We start from the raw sequence: 26,373 nt of genomic DNA on the forward strand, positions 1-26,373 counted from the left end.
CCTACTCTGGGTATAATTTATTGGGCTACAACAACCCCCGTGCCTTTAACATTCCACAGGGCAGACAGACACAGTCGCTCGCTCACTCCTTTGAAATAATAATAATCCCCCCCCAAAGTGTGCCTCAGCGAAGGCCTTAAGCCTCTCAGCTAGGCCTCTTTCCCGGTCGTCTCCTAGCAACCGCCCGGCGCCGCTGATTGGCTGCGGCTTCTCCCGCCGCCATTTTCAAACCGCTCGCCGAAGCCGCGAGCCCTCTCTCGCAGCCGGCGCCGCCATTAACCATTATTCGCCCGGGCTGAGCGCGGTGGCGGCGGAGGAGACGAGTCTGGTCTCGCCCGGCATGGAGAGCGGCCCTCTGGCTGAGAAGCCCCCGCTGAGGAGGAAGGGAAGGCGGCGGCAAGGGGGGAGGCCCAGCACCGCAGGGGAAGCTCCTTGGAGGCGCAGCGACGGCGGGGGCGGCGACGCCGCGACGCTCAGCCAGAGCCCCGCCGGGACCGGACAGGCCGCCGCCGCCGCGGCTGCTTCCTCCTCTTTCTCTTCCTCCTCCTGTGGGCGGTAAGTGCCGGCGGGGTCGAGCAGGAACCCCCTCCCATTTTAGCACGGGGGTTAGCTGGGGGTTGAAGTGCTGGGGCCGGTGATCCCCCTCCCCCAAGTTCTCTACCTAAAAGGGAGGGCACGGGAAAAGCCCCCCACCCACCTACCTAATAACAGGGATGAGCCGACTGCAGGTTGTTATTATTATTATTACAAGATAAATCGTGAGAACATTTAACCCCCCCTTCCACATCCATTACAGGGATGAACCGACTGCAGCCTAATAGTTATTATTATAATAATCCCCGCCCCCCCCGTTTTCCACCTGAAAAGGAAAGGAGGGCGCAAGATAAAGCCCTGAGAACGTTCAGTTCCCGCCCCGTTACAGGACATGACTACAGCCGATCATTATCTTCTTCTACCCCCCCCGTTTTGTACCTGAAGAGAGAGGGAGATTTTCTACCTGAAAAGGGAAGAAGGGTGGGAGATAAAACCGTGAGCGCCTTCAGCTCCTGCCCCCTCTGCTACAGGGAATGAACCCACTACAGCCTTTATTATTATTATTATTAAACTTACAAGATCTGAACAGGGTGGTTCATGACAGATGTCATGTCAGAGGTCACTGATTCATAGGGTCTCCATAAGTCGTGATTGACTTGAATGCACACAACAACAACAACAAATTATTAAATACCCCCCAGCATTCTTCCTGAAGAGAGAGGGAGGTTATGAGATAAAGCCCTGAGAGTTTTCAGGTCCCCTTCGTACTTGTTACAGGGATGAGCCAACTTCAGCCTTATAATAATAATATTTCCCCCCCTCCCTGTTTTCCACCTGAAAAGGGAAGGAGGGCATGAGATAAAGCCCTGAGAGCCTTCAACCCCTGCCCCCTCTGCTACATGGAATGAACCCACTACAGCATTATTATTATTATTAAATCTCCCCCCCCCCGTTTTCTTCCTGAAGAGAGAGGGAAGTTATGAGATAAAGCCCTGAGAGATTTCACACCCCCTTCCTACCTGTTACAGGGATAAGCCAACTTCAGCCTAATACTAATAATCTCTTCCCCCGTTTTCCATCTGAAAAGGGAAGGAGGAGGCGAGATAAAGCCCTGAGAGCTTTCAGCCCGTGCCCCCTCTGCTACAGGGAATGAACCCACTACAGCCTATTATTATATAATAGTTGTAGCAGTAGTTGTTATAATAGTCCCCCGGTTTCTGCCTGAAGAGAGAGGGAGGGTAGGAGATGATGTGTGAGAGCCATCAGCCCCCCACACCTGTTAAAGAGTTGAGCAGACTACAGCCTATTTGCATTATGTGTATTACTGCGGTGTTATTAGAGCGAATAATAACATCTAAAGGAATTTGAAGTGGCCTTTCCATTCACATACACAAAAATGAATGGGGTGGGGAGGGGGGAGAAGCCAAGCAAATGTGACAGTATCCTAATGTAGAGTACAAGACCCAGTAAGGCAGAAATCCAAAGAACAGGCCGACATAATCAGTCAGGCCCTTTTGTATATTCCACACTTATGTATGTTTGTATGCCTGAAGTGGAATTCCTGTGGTCATCTGATGTGTGCTTTTAAAATAACAGCAAGCGCACAAAAGAACCTAAGAGCTCTGCTGGTTTGGACCAGAGCTCCATCTAGTTCTGCATTCTGTCTCAAATTAGACCTTGCCCCATGCACACCTTGGGAGGTTCAGAAAGGGGATTTAAAACTTAAAACAATAGTGTTAGTCCCTCGCAACTGGTATTAAGTGCAAGTACCAGATTAATGCCCAAGGGCCTTTGCTCAGTGAAAGAGCACACTGACCAAGGTCTAAACAGTTTCTCTAGAAGAATGAGGTTTTGGGTGTTTCCCCAACCTCCAACTGAACAGCAGACCCCTGTGCCATATCAAATGTCTTTTGAAAGGTTCATGCTGTTTTAAAAAGTAATTTACGAAGGGACAGAAAGGCTATTTGAAAAACACAAGCCCAAGGGTAGCAAGGTTCTGTTAGACAGAGTCAATAGTCCTGAGGCAGGTGCGCTAAAGGCACCTGCCTTTACTCTGTATAGAAAACAACTTCCTATATAATGGTTAAAGCATAGCTACTCTTTATGAAGTGATTGTTAGAGATGTTCTTGCTTAAAGATGTAAGAAGTACCTTGCTGGATCAGATCAGGGTCCAGTTAGTCCAGAATTCTTGGCAAGTATCCCCAGGGCCAGGAAGTGCTATAGGTATCTACCAGAAATTGGTCAGTGGACCTTCTGCTCACCTGCCATCTTCAAAGATGGAGAATTACATTTTTGTATGTTTGCTTGTGTTCTTCTTACTTTGCTTCTTTTCTGTGTTACTACTGTTTCTACAGAGAATCTAACCTAGAAAATTGTATTTCTCTCATTATTCATCCTAGAAATCTGTGTCAAATTTATTTTTATTAATTTCAAAGCCTTTTTATTGATCAGTGTCATGAGGGTGAAGATAGCCTTTGGTGTTTCAAACTGGAGGTTATGCTCTATTTTTATTTTGGGCACATTAACAGTTGAATCTGAAATTGCAGTTTGATGTAAAATCAGACGGATTACAATATGTTGCTACTTAAGCAATTACTCTAGCTGTTGGAAAAAACAAACTTGGCCTGCCCAAGGTGGATGTTTTCAGCCTGCTATGCTTAAACCACTCCACTTAAGAATTGGTGGGCATGGTCAATTAAAAACACAGAACACACCTAGAATTCTGCTAGAATATATTTCACCTCCCACTGTTTTATCTTGTCCAAACTGAGACACTCAACATGTCCATTGGAAACTATTGTGCAGCAGTCAGTGCCATTATTCCACAATTGTTTTTGGAGCTTTTTTTTAGTGTTGCTGTACTTCACATATTCACAGAAACAGAAGCAAAAGAAAATGATTACTATAGGAAATGTCACTAAAATTGCAAAGTAAATCAAACATATTTAAAGTGACTACCTGAACTATAACAACTGTTTCAATATTGTTGCTTCCTCCCTGCTAAAACAAGATCAGTACAGCTCATGTCTTGTTTCTGTTAGTTGGACTGATTGCAGGTGTTGCCACCACTCACCATATGCTCAGAGGCACATATTACCAAATTCTTCCAAGCTACACAAGAAGTGGATTGGACTGTGAAAGACTAACCCAAATTGTGTTTGCATTTTGGCAAATTTGTAGGGCAGTACAATATCTCAGAGAGGAGGTCAGGTCTCCAGCTCCCCTGGTGCATTCACTATAGCTGCCCAATTTCCCTGCTTTTTAAAGTTGGATAGAAATATCTGTGGGCTAAAGGTACATTCTTAAACCGCAAGGTTTTTTGCCTATTAGTGAATTTCTCTGCTTTTTAATCTGGGAGGTAAGAAATGGGATCCTGTGCAAGTTTGCTGAGAATGGATCGATCATTTGCATGTTTATTGAATTCAGTGGGATTACTCTTCTGCAGTCATGCTTAGGATAGGCGAAACTGACCACAGGGGATGGGGAGGGGAGGTTTGATTATTTGCGTGTTTATTGAGTTCAGTGGGATTTACTCCCATGCAATCATGCTTAGGATAGGTAAAACTGACCATGGGGAAGGAGGGGAGAGTAGAGGGAAGGAGGATGTAGGAGAGGGGAGTAGAAGGAGAGGGAGGGGGAGGAGGGGATTGGAAGGGGGAGGAGGGGATTGGAAGGGGGAGGAGGGGATTGGAAGGGGCAGAAGGGAGATGATGGGAGGGGGGAGGGCAGTTTTTATCATTTGCATGCTTATTGAGTTCATTGTGATTTACTCCCATGCAATCATGAAACTGACTGCTTTCAAGTCGATCCCAACTTATGGTGACCCTATGAATAGGGTTTTCATGGTAAGCGATATGAAAGGCAGTGACTGGCCCAAGGTCACCCAGTGAGCTTCATGGCTGTGTGGGGATTCGAACCCTGGTCTCCCAGGTCCTATCCTAGGATAGGTAAAAGTGACCATGGGGGAGGAAGAGGCGGAGGAGGGAAGGGAGGGGATAGGAGGGAGGAGGAGGGGAGGGCAGGGCAGGTTTGGTCATTTGCATGCTTTTTGAGTTCAATGGGATTTACTCCTGTGCAATCATGCTTAGAATAGGTGAAACTGACCTGGAGGAGGGAGGACGGGGGAGGGAAGTACATTGGATGGGGGGGGGACACTGGGCAGAGGGGAAGCAAAAGGAAAACATTGGGAACAGTATAATTGCTTTTCAGGGTTTCCCCCAACTTTTTATTCTACAGCAGGCACATGTAGCCTCCCACCCAAATTTAAACCAAAGCTGTCCCTGGCCACATCCACACCAGGCCTTTATTTCACTTTAGACAGTCATGGCTTCCCCCAAAGAATCCTGGGAAGTATAGTTAGTGAAGGGTGCTGAGAGTTGCTAGGAGGCACTCTGTTCCCCTCACATACCTTCAGTCAGAGTGACTGACTGTTAAACACTCTGGCCACTGGAGCTCTGTCAGGGGAACAGGAATCTTCTCTCAGCACTGTTCGGAAACTACACTTCCCAGGATTTTTTTGGGGGAAGCCCTGACTGTCTAAGTGAAATAAAGGCCTGGCCTGGGTTTGGCCCCCTGATTAGGCAAGCCCAGCAGCTGTGTCTGGCTTTTAGAACACTGACATTTGGTTCATACTGAGCATGCCTGACATCACTGAGTTCAAAGCTAAATTTCTTAAATTAATTAAAAATCAGCGAGGCATTTTTAAAAACTTTTAAACTGCAGAAGATGAAGGTCAGTGTATTGGACAAGGTCAGTAATAGGATTACCGGTACTCTGTGAATATGGCTGAATTTTAATGAATTTCAACAGAGAGCTCTGACAGAAAAAAGTCCAAAAGGGGTCTGTTTTCCCCCCTCTTCTTTTACACTTTGAACTCTCGATTCTCTGTGACTGTTTTGTGTATCACCGTGAAAATTTAGAGGGTTGTTAAGCAAGCGTTTCTGAGTTCACGGCTGAAAGTTTTGTAAGGTTATGTTTTGGAATGAGTTTATGGGAAGGATCAGAATGGCATGGAGGTATTTTCAATGTAACATTGTGGAATGCGAAAAATCCATGCTGGCTATAGCATACAGCCACTCTTGTGGCTGTATAATTGAATCCTTCCAGTCTGTGGAGTTTCTTCAGTCATCCACTGAGGTCTGTCTCACTTTTAAACTAGAGGTATTGTCTTTTTGCATTCTTACCTGATAATGTCTCTGACTTCACTCCATAGTTCTTCTGGTTCTGTCAACTAAGTTTAAAGCCTCAAATCTGTTCCTTATTCAGTCTTTATGTTCTTCTGGGATGTTATTTAAATTGTATTTTGGCATTATGATTGCTTTGTTCTTCTTCTTTAGCTTTGCTATGATTTTCGATATTACCAGTTCATGATCTGTACCACAGTCTGCTCCTGGTCTTGTTTTCGCAGAAAGTATGGAACTTCTCCATCTACTGCTTCCAATTATATAATCAATTTGATTCCTATATTTACCATTTCATGATGTCCACGTGTACAGTCATCTTTTCGGTTGCTCAAACAATGGGTTTGCAAGAAATAAATTATTGGCTTCACAGAATTCAATAAGTCTTTCCCCTGCTTCATTTCTATCTCCTAAGCCCCATTTCCCCACAATTTCTAGTTCTTCTCTGTTCCCTACTTTTGCATTCCAGTCCCCCATGATTATCAGAGCATCCTGCTTTGGTGTGTGATCAATTTCTTCCTGTACTGCTGCATAAAATCTCTTCCTTTCCTCCTGTTCTGTGTTTTAAATAAGTGTACACAAAGAGAAAAATTCTAACCCATTCTGCTTCCTTCTGTTATGCTAGTTGTCTGCTTGCAGTGGGAAGTTAGCTTTTTGTGTTTTTTTTAAGCCCTGGTTGTATTCAGAATTTGATTCCTCCACCTGCAGTCCATTCTACTGCTTCAGACCTTGACCACATAATTCTGCTCCGTGGATAGATGAGGCCTTGGACATGCAACGTTTTCCTGACTCTGCTAGAAAGCTTTCTAGCAGCCTTTCCTTGTAACTCTTCCATTAAAATTCAGCAGCAATATGCTTCTTTCAAGTAGGCAAAGTTTTCCTGAGCCATACAAGGTCAAACTGTTGTGTTTTGGTCCAGTGCTGGAAACCACAGCAAGGTTGCCATACCATGGAGAGAGGTCCAAGTGACCAACTGGCTCCAGCAAGGGTTGGAAGTAGACTGAGGCATTTTAAGCCTCTTTCTCAGTTTGCTGATAATACTAAATGGTTCAGGGTTGAATGAGAGATTGCAGAGTGCTCCAAAAGGACCTCTCCAGGCTGAGTGAATGGGCAGCAAAATGGTAAATGCAATTCATTGTAAACAAGTGTAAAGTTATACATACTGGAACAAAAAAAACCATAATTTCGAATATACTCTCATGGGGTCTGAACTGGTGGTGATGGACCAGGAATGAGACTTTGGGGTTGTAGCGGATAGCTTGATGAAGATGTCAACCCAGTGTGTGACAGCTGTGAAAAAGGCAAATTCCATGATAGGGATCATTAGGAAAGATACTGAAAATAAAACTGCCATTATATAAATCTATGTTGCGGCCACATTTGGAATACTGTGTACAGTTCTGATCACCTCACCTCAAAAAGATATTGTAGAGCTGGAAAAAGTTTAAAAAAGAGCAAACAAAATAATAAAGGGGATGGAGCGACTTCCCTATGAGGAAAGGTTGCAACATTTGGGGCTTTTTAGTTTAGAGAAAAGGCAAGTCAGAGGTGACATGACAGAAGCGTGTAAAATTATGCAAGGCATGGAGAAAGTGGATAGAGAATGTTTTTTCTCCCTTTGTCATAACACTGGAACTCGTGAACAATACATTCAATTAACTGAATGTCGGAAGGTTCAGGAGGGACAAATGAGAGTCCTTCACGCAGTGCATGGTTAAATTATGGAATTCGCTCCCGTAAGACGCAGTGATGGTCACCAACTTGGATGGCTTTAAAACAGGATTAGACAAATTCATGGAGGATAAGACTATTCTTGGCGATCACTCGTGACTAAGATTGTCTTCCAAAATATAGTCTTTAACAATGGATCCGTCTGAATCTGTATCCACCGCCGATGTACCAGACCATGACTAGGGGCTTCTGGATTTCACAGTCCTGCCCCCGTTGCCATTTGCCAATTGCCATGGCTTTTGTTATGGAAGACGCCTGTGCGTGAATTTGTTTTATGTGGGAAGATCGGAGCACGACAATCAACATACAATCTTGACAGAAAAAGGCTTTGATCCAATGGCATGGGTACCATGACAATTGGAAGCCCTTTATCTGCTGCAGCCTTCATCCGCCTTCAGAGCCATTATAACATACACATTGTTATCCTTATTTATTTATTTATTTATTTATTTATTTATTTATTTATTTATTTATTTATTTATTTATTTATTGAATTTATTAGTTGCCTATCTAGCTGGCTGTCCAGCCACTCTGGGCGACGTACAACATAGGCATACAGTACGTAGGCATTAAAAATCTAAGAACAATGAAGATAAAATCTAACCCATCCCAAAAGCCTGCCTGAAGAGCCAGGTCTTCAAGGCCCGGCGGAAGCTCATCATAGAAGGGGCATGGCTGAGACCATTTGGGATGGAGGAGGAGGATGGGGGCCACAATTGAAAAAGCCCTCTCTCTAGTCCTCACCAGTTTGGCTGTTTTGACTGATGGGATAGAGAGAAGGTCTTTTGAGGCTGATCTTGTTGGGTGGCATAGCTGATGATGCTGGAGGCGTTCCTTTAGATAGACTGGGCCGAAACTATACAGTAGGGCCCCGCTTTACGGCGTTCCACTGATGCAGCGGCTTTCAATTAGGGGAAATTCCCCATTTTAAAGCTGATTTTGCAGCATTTTCGCAGCATTTTCGTGTGACGCGACCTATTATAGTCAATGGGTTCCGCTTTACGGCGGGGGACTGGTTCCTAACCCGCCGTATAAGCGGGGCCCTACTGTAGGGATTTAAAGGTCAAAACCAACACCTTGAATTGGGCCCGGTAAGCAACTGGTAACCAGTGAAACTCTTTTAGCACTGGAGTGATATGATCTCGCTGGCGGCTGCCTTTAATCAGGCATGCTGCCGCGTTCTGTACCAGTTACAGCTTCCGGACCGTTTTCAAGGGTAGCCCCATGTAGAGCGCATTACAGTAGTCTAGGTGAGAGGAGACCAGGGCATGTACCACCGATGGGAGCAGATGATTGGGAAGGTAGGGGCGTAGCCTCCGTATCAGATGGAGTTCATACAGCGCTGCCCTACTCACAGCCGAAACTGTGACTAGTTGGGAGTCAAGAATGACCCCGAGGCTATGGACCTGGTCTTTCAGGGGCAATTGTACCCCATTGAGCACCAGGTCTAAATCCCCTAACCTCCCCTTGTCTCCCACGAACAGTACCTCGGTTTTGTCAGGTTTCAGCTTCAGCTTGTTTCTTCCCATCCAGCCACTCACCGATTCCAGGCACTTGGATAGGGTTTCTACAGCAAACTTCTGTGAATATTTAAATGAGAGATAGAGCTGCGTGTCATCTGCATATTGGTGACACGGCAGCCCAGATCTCCTGATGATAGTCCCCAGCGGCTTTATATAGATGTTAAATATCATCCGGGAGAGGATGGAGCCCTGTGGCACCCCACAAGTGAGAGGCCAAGGGTCTGAAACCTCATCCCCCAATGCTACTCTTTGGTGCCTATCAGAGAGGAAGGAACGGGACTACTGCAATACAGTACCCCCTATGCCTAACAGTTCCAGGCGATCCAGAAGGATACTGTGGTCAATGGTATCAAAAGCCGCTGAGAGATCCAGGAGGATGAGGAAGGTGCACTCACCCCTATCCAACGCTCTCCTCATATCATCTACCAAGGCTGTTTCAGTCCCATATCCAGGCCTGAAGCCCGACTGAAATGGATCTAGATAATCCGCCTGTTCTGCCATTGAGGACTTTCTTGGATTGTTCGTCTGGTTCCTCTCCCTTGACCTTACCGCCATGGGTGATGCTGCTGGGAGTACATGACTCCCGACGGCATTGCTCATAGGGTTCCATTGGAACACGCAAGCCCACTCACCACTACAAGGTGACGATCCAGCGAGCGATCCGATCTAGCAGTGGTGGCTATCCTGTGCCTCCATAGTCTAAGGCAATATGCTTCTGAATAACAGTTGCTGGAAACCCACAGGAGTGGAGAATGCTGTTGCTTGTGGGCTTCCCCCAGGCACCTGGTTGGCCACTCTGAGAACAGTATGCTGGACTAGATGGGCCACTGGACTGATCCAGCAGGCTCTTGTGTTCTAAATAAAAGTTATTTTAAATGAATTTTTAATTGGTTTTTGTGGGTTGCAGTGCTCGTGTCTGCTTTTTGTATGCTTCTAGAAGGGTATTAAAATTACTCATCCATTTTATAGCAAAGCTTATTACAGGGTGGAAGAAAGTGACAAAACAGGTTTTCTGTGCTGTCAGCTGCTTTTGGAGCAATCCAAGTTTGCTAACCTGCTTTGTGTGAAAATGACTTTCACACATTTTTATAGGTTTGCCCTTGTGTTGTTTCCTGGATCTCTGCTTATGTTCAGAAGGACTGAACAGGAAAAGCTTGGGTGCGAGTTACTCTTGTTAGACCCAGGAAATGAGTCCTGACAGACAGACCCATGCTACAGAGGTTGGGTTTAACCAATCCTGTAAGAATCTATTTAAAAACAACTCTTGAAACACATGATAGTTCTAGTTTAGCTATTGCATGTTGACTGTAATAAGTCAGCTCGTCCACTAGATGTCAGTAGAAGATGGTGATAATTATAGAGCGCTTCAGAGACCAGGCAACTGTTAAGAACTAGATTTAATGGAGGCAGCCCCTCCTGCAGTTTACAATGTAAGCAAGGTAAAGCATCCATGGATTGTGAAGTCTGGATTGGAAAACAAAGTGCAATTGGGTGCTGAACCCCTAGGACATGGGTGGAGAACTTGTGGCTTTCTAGAAGTTGTAGGACTCCAGCTCCCATCATCCTTGTCCATTAGCCATTCTGGCTAAGACTCGTTGGAGTGGGAGTCCAGCAACATATGGAGCACCACAGATTCCCCATCCCTTGGCAAGCAAAATGTGAGATGTACTAAAAAAAAGAAAAAGGAAATGGACTGCCTTCAAGTCGATTCCGGCTTATGGTGACCCTGTGAATGGGGTTTTCGTGGTAAGCGCTATTCAGAGGGGGTTTACCATTGCCTTTCTCTGAGGCTGAGAGGCAGTGACTGGCCCAAGGTCACCCAGTGAGCTTCATGCCTGCGTGGGGATTTGAACCCTGGTCTCCTAGGTCGTAGTCCAGCACCTTAACCACTACACCACACTGGCTCTCTTGTACTAAAAAGGCATGCAGTTATTATGAGCAAAAGATTTGAGATAACAGTTTATGTCTTCTGATATTATAGAATAGACCTGACTCCTGGGCACACATGCTTGCGTGTGTTCCTTCATGCTTCCTCCTTCAAAGAGCGAACAGAATTTCCCAGTAATGCTAGCTGTGATTTGAGTGCCGAGAAGCTGCAGTTCTGCCCTGCTAGAAATACTAGTTGAGAGGGAATACATTCAGATCATCCACAAGAGATATTATTGTGAACAAACAGTTGTGTTCACACCTATTTGTATATCGAAAAAGGAAAATTTCTCCTCTTTCCCCCCCATCTAGCAGTAGCAGTTTTGTTATAATTGTGAGTACGACAAAACTTTATTTCAGGTTTGGTGTTTTTGAGGTTGAATGCTCCCTGCCTCAGTACACAAAAACTTATACAAATGGGAAAGTAAACAGATAGTTGGGGGAAGGAGAGTGGAGAGCCACTGCCAGTCAGTGTAGAGTCAGTACTGAGCTAGGTGGATCAAGTGTCTGACATGGCATAAGGCATCTTCTTGTATTCCTAATCTCTGTATACTATATCAAGGTTTTCTCTTTCAGTTTCTCCTGCTTCACCTGTATGGGATACAATATTACAACGAAGCACAGGCATAGAATGGTTTTGCGTGTGTAGAATGGAGTGGGTTATATTATATACACACTACAACAGTGTGGCGTAGTGGTTAGACTGCTGGACTATGACCTGGGAGACCAGGGTTCGAATCCCCACACAGCCATGAAGCTCACTGGGTGCCCTTGGGCCAGTCACTGCCTCTCAGCCTCAGAGGAAGGCAATGGTAAACCCCCTCTCTGAATACTGCTTACCATGAAAACCCTCTTCGTAGGGTCGCCATTGGGATCAACTCAAAGGCAGTCCATTTCCATTTCAATGGGGTGGGGATGGAGGCTAGAAAGTGAAAGAAAAAGCTTTGTGAGTGTAAGGGCAAGTGAAATGAACAAAGCTCCACAACCCTCTTCCCTCATAAATCTGCCATTGGTTTACCTGTGATCTGAACAGGGTGATTTACAACTGATGCTATTGGGGGTCGCTGATTCATAGGGTCGACATAGGTCATAATCAACTTGAAGGCACCTAGCACACACACACCTGTGACTGGTGATGCAGGCAGGAAATGAAGAGCAACCATGAGGGAAAATGTCAGAATATCAAATGGAGGATCAGATTTCACCCCAACTGCTAGGATCTGGGTGGATTTCCCTTGACATTGATGCTGATCTTGCAATGCTCCCCATTGGGATTCTGCCCTCTTAAAACACCCCAAAAGCTTGGCATTGCTTGAAAAGCCCACCTATTCATTACATGGGGACAAGCTATCTGAATCATAAACAGTGTCTTTTTTGTTGCTGTCCCCCCCCCCCACTCACTCACTCACTCATCATTTAGTTCCTAGCTTTAGAATTAACTGCTTTCACACATAATTTTATATTGCATGTCTTTTCACTACATAAATCTTTCCAGGGCTTAAAGGGAATGCCCCTAAACTTTACTCCAACATGTATCTTAACGTGCTATATAAAAGCATGAGCACAAGGTGGCACAAATGAAGCTGTTTTCACATTTTGACCAACTTGGTCCTTGTATGGAGCTGCTTTTGGACAGAGCTGTGGAAAACATCAGATCTGTTCTGAATGGAAAGTCTTTCAATCTTCAGTAGCTAGAACAATGTGGATGTTTGCAAAGGTTGTTCTGTGCTTGGCTGTAAAATATTTTTCCTTCAGGATCACAGACCATTTCCCTCTTTGAATGAAAAGGTGTGTGAACTCTTCCCTCCCCAGCTCCACCCCTAAAGTAAAAGTTGTGTAACATATGAATCAGAAGGAATTCTTGAAACTTCACCCTGAATCTCATGTTGCATTGCAGCAATATTTTGGCATCAGTTTCAGAACAGAAAGTTTGTATAGCATATAGTTGCCGGCAAGTAAATCCCAGTGTGTTGAGAGAAGATTGTTTTCAGGTAAGGGTGCATATGGTAGCCTCAGAATAGTTGTGTTGTTCACCCTCACAACAAACTATTGTTGGGGCCTGTTATTTTACTAGGTTTGCTGGTAGCATGAAATGTACTGTGCGGATGGCTATGCTATGGTTATGTTTAACTAGATTATTAGCTGAATAAAACTGAGTTTTCTGAGGTAGGAGTACCTGGCATTCTTGGTGCATTGGAAACATACAGAATCTTTCTCTGTATTTTGTTCATATGGAAATAACTGTCCCCCTTCCTTCTCTCTACCCCCAAAGTGTTTTAGAAGGCACTCTGCACATCAAGTGTGTAGAAAACAGCTCCTTCACAACTGGCCTATTGAGCAGCATTCCTGCACATCGGTGAAGCAGGTTCATCTTGTCCTTGCACTGAACGCAGTGGAAACAGGAAGTTTTGTTCTCTTGGATAGCCAGCGTACCATTGGTGTTTATGTGGAAATGCACTTTTGCTGCATGGTTAGAGCACAATGCGCCTCTTTGTGTAGATCAGGGGAACTGGTTCTAACCAACAAGCTGGATCCTTAGTTCCTCAAACCCCAGTGGGCAACTTTGACAGGTGGGGTTAACCAATTTTTACTTTGCAGTGTGGCAAGCTGCGCTACAAAAGAAAGCCAAGCGAGACTTGAAGTTACCATGTATCAGCTGCTGATAGGGGGTGACTCTAAGCCTGCTTTCTGCAGGGATTGGCTGCGCAATGGAGTTCTGTACAGGGAACTCAGTTGTGCAGCCAATCATTGCCATTCGGCTAACACAGCCTTTTTCAACCAGTGTGCCTCCAGATGTTGTTGGACCACAACTCCCATCAGCCTCAGCCAGCATTGCCAATGGTTAGGAAAGATGGGAGTTGTGGTCCAACAACATCTGGAGGCACACTGGTTGGGAAAGGCTGGGCTAACAGGTGGTGCCTTCAAGTCCACTGGAGTTCTCCTTGCCCTGCCGAGTTCCCCATGGAAACTCAGTAGTGAGGCTGATTGCGGCAGCCTCCCTTGCTAATGCACAATGGGGAGCAGACTTTAAGGCTAATGATTGTGCATTGGTAGCTGTGTTTCTACCTGCCTCACACTGATGTCACGTGTGCGGCAAGTGGACGTGGTTTGGGGAAAACAACTTTATGGGCCAAATTGGGACCTGTGCCTGGCTTAATTAGGCCTGTAGGCCAGTAGTTCCACAGCCAGGCTGCAAATTAACTAAAAACTGGAGGTCTGCCAAGCATCATAAAAAAGAGTTGACCCTTTCCCCTCCCCATTCTCCTATCTGAAGAATGCCTGCACCAGAATCCTTTGTTGTGTATATTCATTGCAGTTTGTCACTTATCACCTTTGTACTATTTCTCACATCATTTCCTATGCAAACATTTCCTTTTCTCTGGTTCTTATTAATTAATATGATACACATGCATGTAAACATTTTTCTTTTGGCTAAGCCAAAGGCCACCACAGTCCATAAATGGGTACAATGCAACATCCAATATATATGTGGATATGAAAATAAATATGGTATAACATTGACTTGAATCAATGTTGACTTGCAGGTTAACCCCCCCCCCCATAAATAAGAAAAATGTAAATACTTTGATATGCCACTAAGATACTTAATTCTAAATAACAAAACAAGCACAGCACAGTTATACCTGTATATGTATACTTTCTTCAGAGACTTAGATGTGGTATGAAAAGGGGTATAGAAGGATAGACTGTGATGTAGTCAGGGTTGTGCTAGTTCAGAAGTTAACCTTTCCCTCTTAGACAAAATTACAGGAATACCCTGCATTAACATACGCAATGGGTCCAGAGCAAGTACGTAAACTGAAAATGTACTTAAAGTGAAGCACTACCTTTTTTCACTCATCGATGCATATACTGCACTGCGATCGTCATATACGGGCAAAACAGATGTAAATAATGCATTCATAACTAAAATAAACACAGTAGGCCTTATTTTAAGAAAAAGTTTGTAGTTGGAAACTGATCGGGCGGTGCCGTCATGCTGTTAAGTGTCCGTTCTTGCGCAGCGAGCGTACGTAAACGGGAATGGTGCTACTGTAAATATGTCCGTATTCGCAAGTGTCCATAAAGTGAAGGTCCGTATAGCGGGGTATTCCTGTATTTTGCAACCACATCGCACTGTTGGCTTATATTCAACTTATGATCAACAACAATTCCAAGATTCTTCTCGCATGTAGTATTGCCAAGCCAAGTAACCCCTATCTTATAATTTTGCATTTGGTTTCATTTTCCTAGGTGTAGAACTTTGCATTTATCTCTGTTGAATTTCATTCTGTTGTTTTCAGCCCAATGCTCCAGCCTATCGAGATCCCTTTGAATTTTCCGTCTTCCAGGGTATTATCTACACCAATTCTGTATCATCTGCAAATTTGATGAGATTTCCCTGTACCTCCTCATTCATTGTTAAAAATGTTGAAGAGATCGGGGCCCAGGATCAAGCCCTGCAGCATCCTGCTCATTACCTCCCTCCACTTTGAGAAGTAACCATTGACAAGCGCTCTTTGAGTATGATTCTGTAGCCAACTGGATCTACCTGATAGTTGTTCCATCCAGCCCACATTTAGCTAGCTCGCTAATCAGAATATCGTGGGACACTTTGTCAAAAGCTTTGCTGAAATCAAGACATATTGTGACTGCAGCATTCCCACAGTCTACCAGGCAGATTAACCGATCAAAAAATGAGATACGATTAACCGATCAAAAAATGAGATACGATTAGTCTGTCAGGATTTGTTCTTGACAAATCCATGTTGACTTCTAGTAATCACTGCATTGTTTTGAAGGTGCTTACAGACTAATCGCTTTGTAATCTGCTCCAATATTTTCCCAGGATTGATGTCAGGCTGACTGGTTTGTAGTTCCCCAGTTCCTCCTTTTTGCCCTTTTTGAAGATAGGGACAACATTAGCCCTCCTCCGGTCATCCAGCACTTCACCCATCTTCCACAATTCTGCAAAGATAATAGACAGTGGTTCCAAGAGTTCTTCAGCCACTTCCTTCAATACTCTAGGATGCAGTTTTTCATGCCCTGGAGATTTGAACTCGTTCAAAGTAATTAGGTATTCCTTGACCGTTTGTCTATCAGTCTCAAGCTGCAATCCTTCCCCTTCAACTTGTACTTCACGTTTCTCAGGAGGGTCATGGACCCTCCTTTGGGAGAAGACTGAGCCAAAGTAGGAATTGAGCACTTCTGCCTTTTCTTTGTTATCTGTTATCATTTTGCTATCCTCATTCAGCAGCTGTAACACCATTTCTTTTCTATAACTTTTACTATGGATGTACCTTGCATGTCTGTAACAACACAATTAAAAGCTCATATGACATCTAGCCCAGCACATTACAACTGTTACAGAAAAATCATTAAATGGCCTGCCAAGACCCTCAGCCGATTTCAAGTGGTCCATGGTGGGAAAAGGTTTGGGGACCACAGATCTAAAATAAATGAGTGGCAGTAAGTTCAGGACCAATGAATGGAAGTGGTCCTCCTTGTGCAACAGGATGATGGGTACCTCTCATCAGTTGGGGTGCTTCCAGATTGTTGCTAGTGTCGGGTGTGATTCAATTCCATACCGGCAAATCCAGGTTTCACGATTAGAGTTGAATGGGAGGTCTTGTGTAACAAACCCGCTTCCTCAAAAGATCAGACTTTTAGTAATGAAGAAGATGATGGGAAAACATTCTTGCTTTGAAACAATGTCAAAGAATCATAGAGTCCTGTAAGGACATGGAGTCCAACTCCCTGCTCAATGCAGAAATCCAACTTAAAGCATCCCTGACAGGTGGCTGTCCACCTGTCTCTTCAGGGCCTCCATTGTTGGAAAGCCCACCACCTTCCTAGGCGATTGGTTCCAGTGTCATACTGCTGTAACAGTTAGGAAGTTTACCCTGATGTTCAGTTGAAATCTGGCTTCATGGTAAATGAGTTCATTATTCAGTGTCCTGCACTCTGGGACGATGAAGAAGAGATTGTGGCCCCCCTCTGTGTGGCAACCTTTCAAGTACTTGAACAGTGCAATCATATCTCCCCTCAGTCTTCTCTTCTCCAGGCTAAACATGGCCAGTTCTTTCAGTCTCTCCTCATAGGATTTGTTTCCAGCTCCCTGATCATCCTCGTTGCCCTTCTCTGAACCTGTTCCAGTTTGTCTGCGTCCTCCTTAAAGTGTGGTGTCCAGAACTGGATGCAGTACTCAAGATGAAGTCTAACCAGTGCCAAACAGAGGAGAACTAACACTTCACACCATTTAGAAAATATACTTCTGTTAATGCAGGCTAAAATAGCATTTGTGTACAGGGATACCCCGCATTAACGTACGCAATGTGTCCAGAGCGAGTACGTAAACCGAAAATGTACTTAAAGTGAAGCACTACCTTTTTTCACTCATCGATGCATATACTGCACTGCGATCGTCATATATGGGCATAACTGATGTAAATAACGCATTCATAACTAAAATAAACACAGTAGGCCTTATTTTAAGAAAAAGTTTGTAGTTGGAAACTGATCGGGCGGTAGCATCATGCTGTTAAGTGTCCGTTCTTGCGCAGCGAGCGTACGTAAACGGGAATGGTGCTACTGTAAATATGTCCATACTCGCGAGTGTCCATAAAGTGAAGGTCCGTATAGCGGGGTATTCCTGTAACAAGCTAGCAGTGGTGAAAGGGTGGATATGCCTCAAAGCCACTCTTAAAATTTTAAAGAGAGATAATGAAGCCAGAGGGGTGGGACGATGGCAGCACAGTTACTAGCCTTTCAGCCATCCTCTGGAGCTGTGTGTCTGACCAGGAGGTTGATACACAGAAAGTAGCAGGTGGAGTTTTTCATGGCAAGGAGGCAAATGTTATCATCTGCTACGTGCTTCGCATCAACCTACAGTGAAAGGCTTATTATATTTTATTTTAAAAATGTATACCCTACTTTTTACCACCGGGGTCCCAAACTGGCTTACTATATATATACAAGCATATAATATACACAATTTAAAACCTAAATTAAACATCAGAGGAGTATTCATGCCTTCAAAGTCTTCATGGAATAAAACTATTTTAACCAGGTATCTGAATCTCAGCAAAGATGGGACCTGCCTGATTTCTACTGGAAGTTCCATAAAATTGCAGCCGCTACCCTGAAGGCCCGATTCCTCATTGACATTAGTTGTGCTTCTAGGCTATGGGGGCCTACTAACAGTGCACAGCAGCAGAAGCCATATGAAAAGTTGGTGATCCTAGGCAGTGTTCCAGAAGAGGGACACAAGACATTGCAGGAGGTTAGCACCTCTTTAATTAGTATTACTTTTTCACATGATACTAATATGGGGCAATTGTGATGGGAACTGGAATAAGGCAGCCTGTTACCAGCTCCTCATGCTATACATTTTCAAAATGAGCTGTTGTGAATATAACCCAGGACTCCATCATCTTCCACTTCGGCTGCTTCTTTTCAAATGTTTATCTTCAAACAGGCAAATGAAACCTATCATTCCACACAGATCTTGTAACTGGATTGTCTCAGGCCTTTGAGTTTTCCATTGTCTCTTATGCCATAAGCTGTAGTTTGGCACTGCAGTCTCTACATAAGCCCAGTATGGCTGTTTTGTAAAAATTAATTGTGGCACAACCTTTCAACGGCTGAAGAGAGAACCTGCACAAAAACTAGTGGCCAAATACCAGGTATGAGAAAAGACTTGTGGGTGGGCAAGGTGAGAAATTAGATGCTGAACATTTGGTGTTTTTATCGCTCCATAAAAAAAAGGTTGGCTTGAAATTTGATAGGCAGTTCAGCACATCTGACCACAAATCCTTGTGCAGATACACATTTGTGGGCTTACAACAGGCTTCATGTCACTAGCGACTTGCCAGCTACCCAGATATTGGTGAGAGAGAGGGTGGAGATGTCTTAAGGACTAGAAAGGCAGCTACCAAGTAAACACAGATATGGCTGTTCTATTCTTTATGAGCAGTGTAGGCCTTTAATTCAGCATAACCCATAGAGGTTCAAAATGAAAGATCCATGAACAGAGCTTGGCCACCCACGCTCCAGAGGTCTGCTTTTTTAAAAAACAACAACGAGGTTTGCTTAAATGACACAGGAGTTACTCCTAGACACCCAGCCCAAGGGTGTTTCCTGCGCATTCGCCAAGCTGCCTGCTTCTGCTGCCTCAGCCTTTCTACAGGACTTCTTTTTCTCTGTGCGTCTTCTCCTCTTATCTCCTAAATGCCCGACATTTTTTTCCTGTTATTGCTTTTCATACCTGCCCAACTCGTATCTGAAAACGTCTCATGAAATTAATTATTTTCAGCCCCTGGCCCACAAATTCTGCTAGCCTCTAAAGCAAAAATGCTGCTTGTTAGTTGAATTATCTGAAATGTCTCCCTCCCTCCAAAACCCCTTTCTGTTCTCCCTAGCCCTCAATTGCGCTTTCCTTGTTATTCCACTCTTGCCTATAGCATATTTAAAGGCTTGGCCAGCTTCTCTTTCCTTCTCTTTCTTTCAGACATCTACTTCCTGCAACCAAGACATCTTTTAAGCCCATGCACCTCAACCTGTTGCCTACCCGTACACTCTTCTTTAATTAATTTGGAGTCTAGACCCTTCCCACTCTATTTCCATGCTCTCGGTATCCCTATCTCTCTCCCACCCATTTGCCATGAGCTCTTACCATTTTTAGACCCTATGTGAGGCTTTCCCCAGTCAAACCGATCTTTTGCTTTCCTTGTAATATCTGAACTGTTTGTGAGTTTCCTTTTGATGGACAGCTTCAATCTCATCAGTTAAAATGTTTGTGAACATTCCATAACTTAAGTGTCTACAAAGGACTTGTGCATGGATTCATTTACAAATGTGTAAAAGGATGGAAACTTGCTTATGGTTGAGAATGCATGATCTTCTCTGTATCTATCCCCCTATTCGCTCCCCCTAACTGAAGACAGGACCAAAATCTTACTGCTATTCATTGCAAATATTGCTTGGAATGAAAGGAATACTTATAAATAAAGTGATAGTCTATAATAAGTAGTAAAAGGAAAACAGTGTCTTAATCATGGGAAATGTATTTTGTGACAAATCTCATGTTGTGACTTCTGTTGATTTTAGTTGGGCATGATTCCCACAAGAGGTAGGGACTTCAGTAGGGAAAAAAATGTACATCAAGTTCAGCTAGTTTTGGAGCGGGCCTCTTGCCTGCTAACCAGAAACATGCTCTTAGTCTGGAATTCGTTTGGTGTGCTGGAGAGCATACTTAAAAGAGGTAGATCAAATCCCGAAGGGCTGGTGGATGGTGGCAAGAAGCAATAGATTGTGCCATGTCCCACGTAGAAACAACCTGGTAAGACGCAGTGGTGCGTCTTACCACTGAAATGAGTACAGCACAATCTGCACTTTCCCATCAGAACGCCTCTCGTTGCTGTTCTGCTTTGGAATTAGAGTTCACTTTTTATCTTGAACGTTGGCCACATATTAAGCCTATTTATTGCAGAGGCTGTAACAGCTGCTTAGTGCTAGGTCTGGGTTTTGTTGGTACAAGCTGTCTTCATTTTTCATTTGTGTGCCCAGGTTTGCTTGCTGACTTGTTCTTAGAACTGGAGGCTAGAGATAATATGTCTTGACTGATAAGCCAGCACCAATAGTGTGCATGTTGGACTTGGACCTGTGAGGTCTTGTGATGAGCTTTGCTGTGGACTCACTAGATGGCCTTGGGAACAAAGGGAGTTATATTGAGTCGGGCCATTGGTCCAGCTAGCTCAGTATTGTCTACACTGACTTGCAGCAGCTCTTGAGGATTTCAGACAGGGTTCTTTTCCAGCCCAACCTGGAGATGCCAGTTACTAAACGTGGGACCTTCTAAATGAAAGGCAGATGCTCTACCACTGAGCCATGGCTCTTCCCCTTTGCATTTACTGCACGTTGCAATCTCTGCTTGTTTCCCTGTTTGTAAAATGGGGATAATTAGGAGCACAGGCAGTAATATTTTGGACCCTTAGAGAGATTTGATGTAGGCTTCAGAGTATGTGATATTTCTCCAAGCTCTGGTTTGTTTCCCTATCTTCTGCAGAGGGGGAAGGACACAATGTTGTACAGTTTCTCCCCCCACCCTCTAGTTTAGATGTATTATTGTTCAAGTGGTGAGCTGTGCCTCTGCAAATCTGGTGTGTTCTATATAGAAAATGGTGTCCTGTAAAGAATTCTAAACTTGAACAAGGACTGCAGTAGCAGAAAGCAAAAGGGGAGGGAGTTGAAGTTTGGAGTGGCTTCTCACTTCCTGACTGTGTATTACTTTAGGCATGGCCTCCATGAGTTGACCAGATATATTCTGAGAAGGATACTGCTGCATCTATGGATCCAAGTAGTTGTTTGGGCACAAACCCTGGTGAATGTTAGGTCAGAAAGCTCACAGGCTCTTGTGGGATCTGAAGCCTCATCTGAGGATGAGCAGACAAGGGTTTCCGGTACAGAAGAACACCCATGTGGCCAATCCAAGCCTTGTAAGAATTGGCTAGAGACCTCATGCTTACCTGTCCTTTCTTGCCTGAGATGCCAGCAAGGCTTCCTTATTAACACAAATAGTGGAAGAATGCTAGACTCCAAGCCAAGTACAGCTTCTTTAAGAGATGTATCCTTCATTGAGGGTGTGGGGCTTGAGGGTCTGCTCATCTGCATAGGGACTCATTTCTGTTCTGGAAGTTGTTAGATGTTGTCTGCCTGCCTCTGCTATTTATTTATTTATTTGATTTTTATCCCATCCTTTCTCCCACTAGGAGGCCAGGGCAACAAACAAAAGTACTAAAAACACTTTTAGTGTTATGTGCCTTCAAGCTGATTACGACTTATGGTGACCCTATGAATCAGTGACCTCCAATAGCATCTGTTGTCATGTTGCATTTTGGATACTCTATTCATAGGTTTTTCATGGTGAAAGGTATTCAGAGGTGGTTTACCATTGCCTTCCTCAGAGTCTGGATGCATCTTAGTCTGATGTCTCAGCTTTGAGTGACCCTGCTAGGTGTCTAGCCTCTTGGTCTAGACTCAATATATTCAAACAAAAAATAATTAAAAATATATTAAAACCAAATATCTTTAAAAAAATTTTTTTAAGCTTTTGAAAGATGTTTTTGTAAAAAAAAAAGAAGAAGAAGCAGCTTTGAAAACATATTAAAAAGCAATTCCAACACAGATGCAGACTGGGATAAAGTCTCTGCTTATAAGGCTTGTTGAAAGAGGAAGATCTTCAGCAGGCACTGAAAAGATAACAGAGATGGCAGCTGTCGAATATTTAAGGGAAGGAATTCCAAAGGGAAGGTGCCACTACAGTAAAGGTTCGTTTCCTATATTGTGCAGAACTGACCTCCTGATAGAATGGTATCTGCAGGAGGCCCTCACCTGCAGAGTGCAGTGATCGACTGGGTATATAAGGATAAGACGGTTTTTCAGGTATCCTGGTCCCAAGCTGTGTAGGGCTTTGTACACCAAAACTAGAACCTTGAAATTGGCCCAGTAGCAAATGGGCAGCCAGTGCAATTCTTTCAGCAGCGCGGAGACATGTTGACAATACTCTGCCCCAGTGAGCAGTCGTGCCACTGCATGTTGCACCAGCTGCAGCTTTGGAACCAACCTCAAGGGTAGTCCCACATAGAGCACATTGCAGTAATCCAGCCTGGAGGTTACCAGTACATGGACAACAGTGGTCAGGCTATCCTGGTCCAGAAACAGCCGCAGCTGTCTTACCAGCCGAAGCTGGTAAAAGACACTCCTAGACACTGAGGTCATTTGGACCTCTAGCAACAAGGAAGGATCCAGGAGCACCCTCAGGCTGCGGCCCTGCTCTTTCAGAGGGAGTATGACCCCATCCAAAGCAGGCGACTGACCAGTTATCCAAACTTGGGAACCACTGACCCACGGTGTCTCCGTCTTGGTAGGATTCAGACTCAGTTTATTGGCCCTCATCCAGCCCACCACCGAGTCCAGGCAGTGGTCCACGGCTTGCACAGCCTCTCCTGATTCAGATGTTACAGAGAAATAGAGCTGGGTATCATCAACGTACTGCTGACACCTCACCCCAAATCTCCTGATGACTGCTCCCAAAGGCTTCATATAAATGTTAAACAACATGGGGATAAGATGGTATCCTGCGACACCCCACAGCACTACTGCCAGGGGTCCAAAAAACAATCACCCAATGCTATTCTCTGAAAACGACCCTGGAGATAGGATCGGAACCACTGTAAAACAGTGCTGCCAACACCCATCTCACTGTGTTGGCCCAGAAGGATACCATGGTCAATGGTATCAAAAGCTGCCGAGAGATCAAGTAAGAATAACAGGGTCACACTCCCTCTGTTTTTCATCAGGGTCGTCTTTCATCAGGGCATCCATCAGGGAGACCAAGGCTGATTCAGTCTCATAACCAGGCCTGAACCCAGACTGGAATGGGTCAAGATAATCTGTTTCTTCCAAGAGTACTTGCAATTGCTGCGCCACCCCCCTCTCAATCAGGCCACAGCAACTGAAACCATTCCCCAGAAGTTGCAGCAGGTGTTGCACTGGACACATCACTGGGGACTACAGTAGATGTGGATGGGGCATCATGACTGCTACAGAGGCGAGCATCTTTACCCTCAAAGTGCCTTGGAAACAAGTCACAGCGGGCCTCCAAAGGGTCTAAAACTCCATTTCTGTTGGAAGGCAGAGCTGGGGTCCCAATCCCGGGGAGCTGGATCCCGGAGAGTTGGGAGAAGAGTATTCGGATGGATGGCAGAGGGAAGGGGGAGGAACTTCCCCCCTTTGGAGCGAAGACGAAACAGAGGAACTGCCAGTGATAAGGTCGCTTAGCAACGGGGAGCCTGAGCCCTCCCTGGACATTCTCACGCCTCCCCCTCTTTCAGGCTCAGAGCAAGAGGGGAAAGAGGGAGGGCTGCTCACAGCCGAAAAGCGGGGAGGCAGTTTACCATCAGCCCCTCCCCTATCCCCCATCCTGGAATCGGAAACTTCAGAAGAGGAGGGGGTGATGCTTCCCCCCTCACCGCGCACACGCAGACAGCTGAAAAGACAGGAGAGAAGGGGGGGAAGTCGGGCAGTACCTGAGGGGCAGTTAAGGAGGAGCGAAAGATTGCGCGCCCGTTTGGCCCCTTCTTAAAGAACAGGCGGGAAGAAGTCCCTTGCTCTGTCAACTTTCTCCCAATGCCGCAGGACCTGTATCCCTGTATTGCTTCATGAGAAAACGCAGTCTTTGTTTGGACATTACCCTAATAAAACACGAATTAACTACAGCCGTTGGTCTGGTTCCTGAGTCACATCCTGGGCCTGACAGCTTGACAGAGCCACCTAAATCACCCTCAACGCTCTCTTCACTTGACTGGGACAAGATGTCAAAGGGAGCAGCGGGGGGGACGAACCCCACTTCTGAGACGGAAGAAGTGGAACTCTTGAGGACTAAGGTAGCTGATTTGCAGACGGATGTTCAAGCCCTGCTAGCAGCAGTCAAGGCGCTGAAGACGGATAATCAAACCTTGAAGGCCACGATAGACCAGATGCGAACAGCCCCTCCAGCTGCCGTAGTAAAGGTTCCCATTGGATTGCCCCCAAAATACGCGGGACAAAGTGATCAGTTGGCAACCTTCGTGGCTCAATGTGAGTTATATCTGGATGTCAGGCACACGGAATTTCCAGACGATGGGGCTAAAGTAGCTTTCGTGATTAGCCTCCTGGAGGGAGAAGCTGCAAAATGGGTGACTCCGTATCTCGTGAGAAAGGATACTGTCTTAGGAAGGTACAGAGGATTTATACAGGAGATGACCGAGATGTTTCAAGACCCGCAAAGGGCTGAAACAGTAGCGCGGCAACTAGGCGCTCTAAAGCAAGCTAAAGGGACTGTTTCCGAGTACACTAACGCTTTTAAAATTCTGTCCTAGGAAACTGGTTACAATGACGCCGCCCTGATGTTTATGTACCGGAGTGGATTAAATGCTGAAATCCTGGATGAGTTGGCCAGGACCTCCCCCCCCGCTGACCTACCAGGGCTCATCCGGCTATGCCTACAGATAGATCACCGGATGGAAGGAAGGCGCCTGGAAAGGAAGCAGGAGGTCCTGAGATACTCAGCCTCGGCATCCCGCAACAAGACCCTTCCCACTGCAGGGATGGCAGGTAATGCAACTGAGGGACAGGGAGGGGCTAGGCCAAGACTGTCGGAAGAAGAAAAGGAAAGACGACGCCGGGAACGTTTATGCTTTTATTGTTCAAAGCCGGGCCATGTGGCCAGAGACTGTGGACTGAAAGGGGGGAAAGCCGAGCCGTCGGGAAACTAGAACACCCAGTCCACGTGCAGGCCGGTGGACTGGGGGCAGCGTTGTATAAAGGCCCCCCAACGATCCAACCTCCCTCAAAGGGGGTGTTGGTCTTGCCTATTCGGATTACAACTTCCAGAGGAGTGGTGTTTAATTCCACTGCCTTAATTGACAGTGGAGCCTCCACAAATTTTATTGATGCAAAGTTAGTCAAGCGTCATGGAATTTCCCGGTGGAAACTGGACGCTCCCCTAGCTGTGGAGACTATCGATGGGAGACCCCTGAAGTCAGGAGGGGTGACACAAGCCACGGAGGAAGTGAAACTTCAAATCCCTGGGCACGAAGAGTTCATTTCGCTATACGTGTCAGATCTCTCGAACTTTGAGGTGATTCTGGGAATGCCCTGGCTAGCAAAGCATGAACCCAAAATAAGTTGGAAGGAGGCGGTGGTGTGGTTCACCTCACAGTATTGCCAGGAGAACTGTCAACCTGAAGGAATCAAGAACACCTTAGCGGGGGCAGTGCAAGAGATCGAGCAAGTGACCCTGCCGCCAAAGTATGAAGAATTCAAAGATGTGTTTGATGAAAAAGAGGCAGAGACTTTACCCCCCCACCGCCCTTACGACTGTGGGATTGACCTAGTGCCAGGAGCCAGCATCCCATCAGGGAGAATCTACTCTCTCACAGAGAATGAGAGGGAGGCCCTGAAGGAATTCCTGGATAAAAACCTGAGGCGAGGATTCATACGCCCCTCACAATCCCCTGCTGGAGCGCCACTATTGTTTGTGAAAAAGAAGGGGGGGGGAACTCAGACCCTGTAACGACTATCGCGCATTGAACCAGATCACCATCCCCAACAGCTACCCGCTGCCCCTGATCTCAGAGTTGCTAGACCGACTGCGCTCTGCAAAAATCTTCACGAAGTTGGATTTGAGAGGAGCGTACAATCTGATCAGAATGAAGGAGGGAGATGAATGGAAAACAGGATTCTTGACCGCTTACGGACAGTATGAATACCTGGTCATGCTGTTCGGGCTTTGTGGAAGTCCAGGAATTTTTCAAAAATTAATGAACGACGTGTTTAGAGACTTGTTGGACACGTTTGTAATCTGTTACTTAGATGATATCCTGGTGTTCTCAAAGAACCAGGAAGACCACGACCAGCATGTGAAGACGGTGTTGAA

General features: G+C 45.3%; 1 protein-coding gene across 1 annotated transcript in view; it reads left to right on the forward strand.

Moving 5' to 3' along the window:
• Positions 1-249: 249 nt before the first annotated feature.
• Positions 250-26,373, forward strand: part of NET1 (neuroepithelial cell transforming 1) — a 93,003-nt gene continuing 66,879 nt past the window's right edge. Inside the window, exon 1 of the mRNA XM_061638042.1 lies at positions 250-555. Within this exon, the coding sequence (XP_061494026.1) occupies positions 341-555 (215 nt within the window). The 5' untranslated portion in view covers positions 250-340. The remainder of the gene's footprint in view (positions 556-26,373) is intronic.

Source organism: Rhineura floridana, chromosome 8, assembly GCF_030035675.1.
Source record: "Rhineura floridana isolate rRhiFlo1 chromosome 8, rRhiFlo1.hap2, whole genome shotgun sequence".
In the NCBI taxonomy this organism is placed as follows: domain Eukaryota; kingdom Metazoa; phylum Chordata; class Lepidosauria; order Squamata; family Rhineuridae; genus Rhineura; species Rhineura floridana.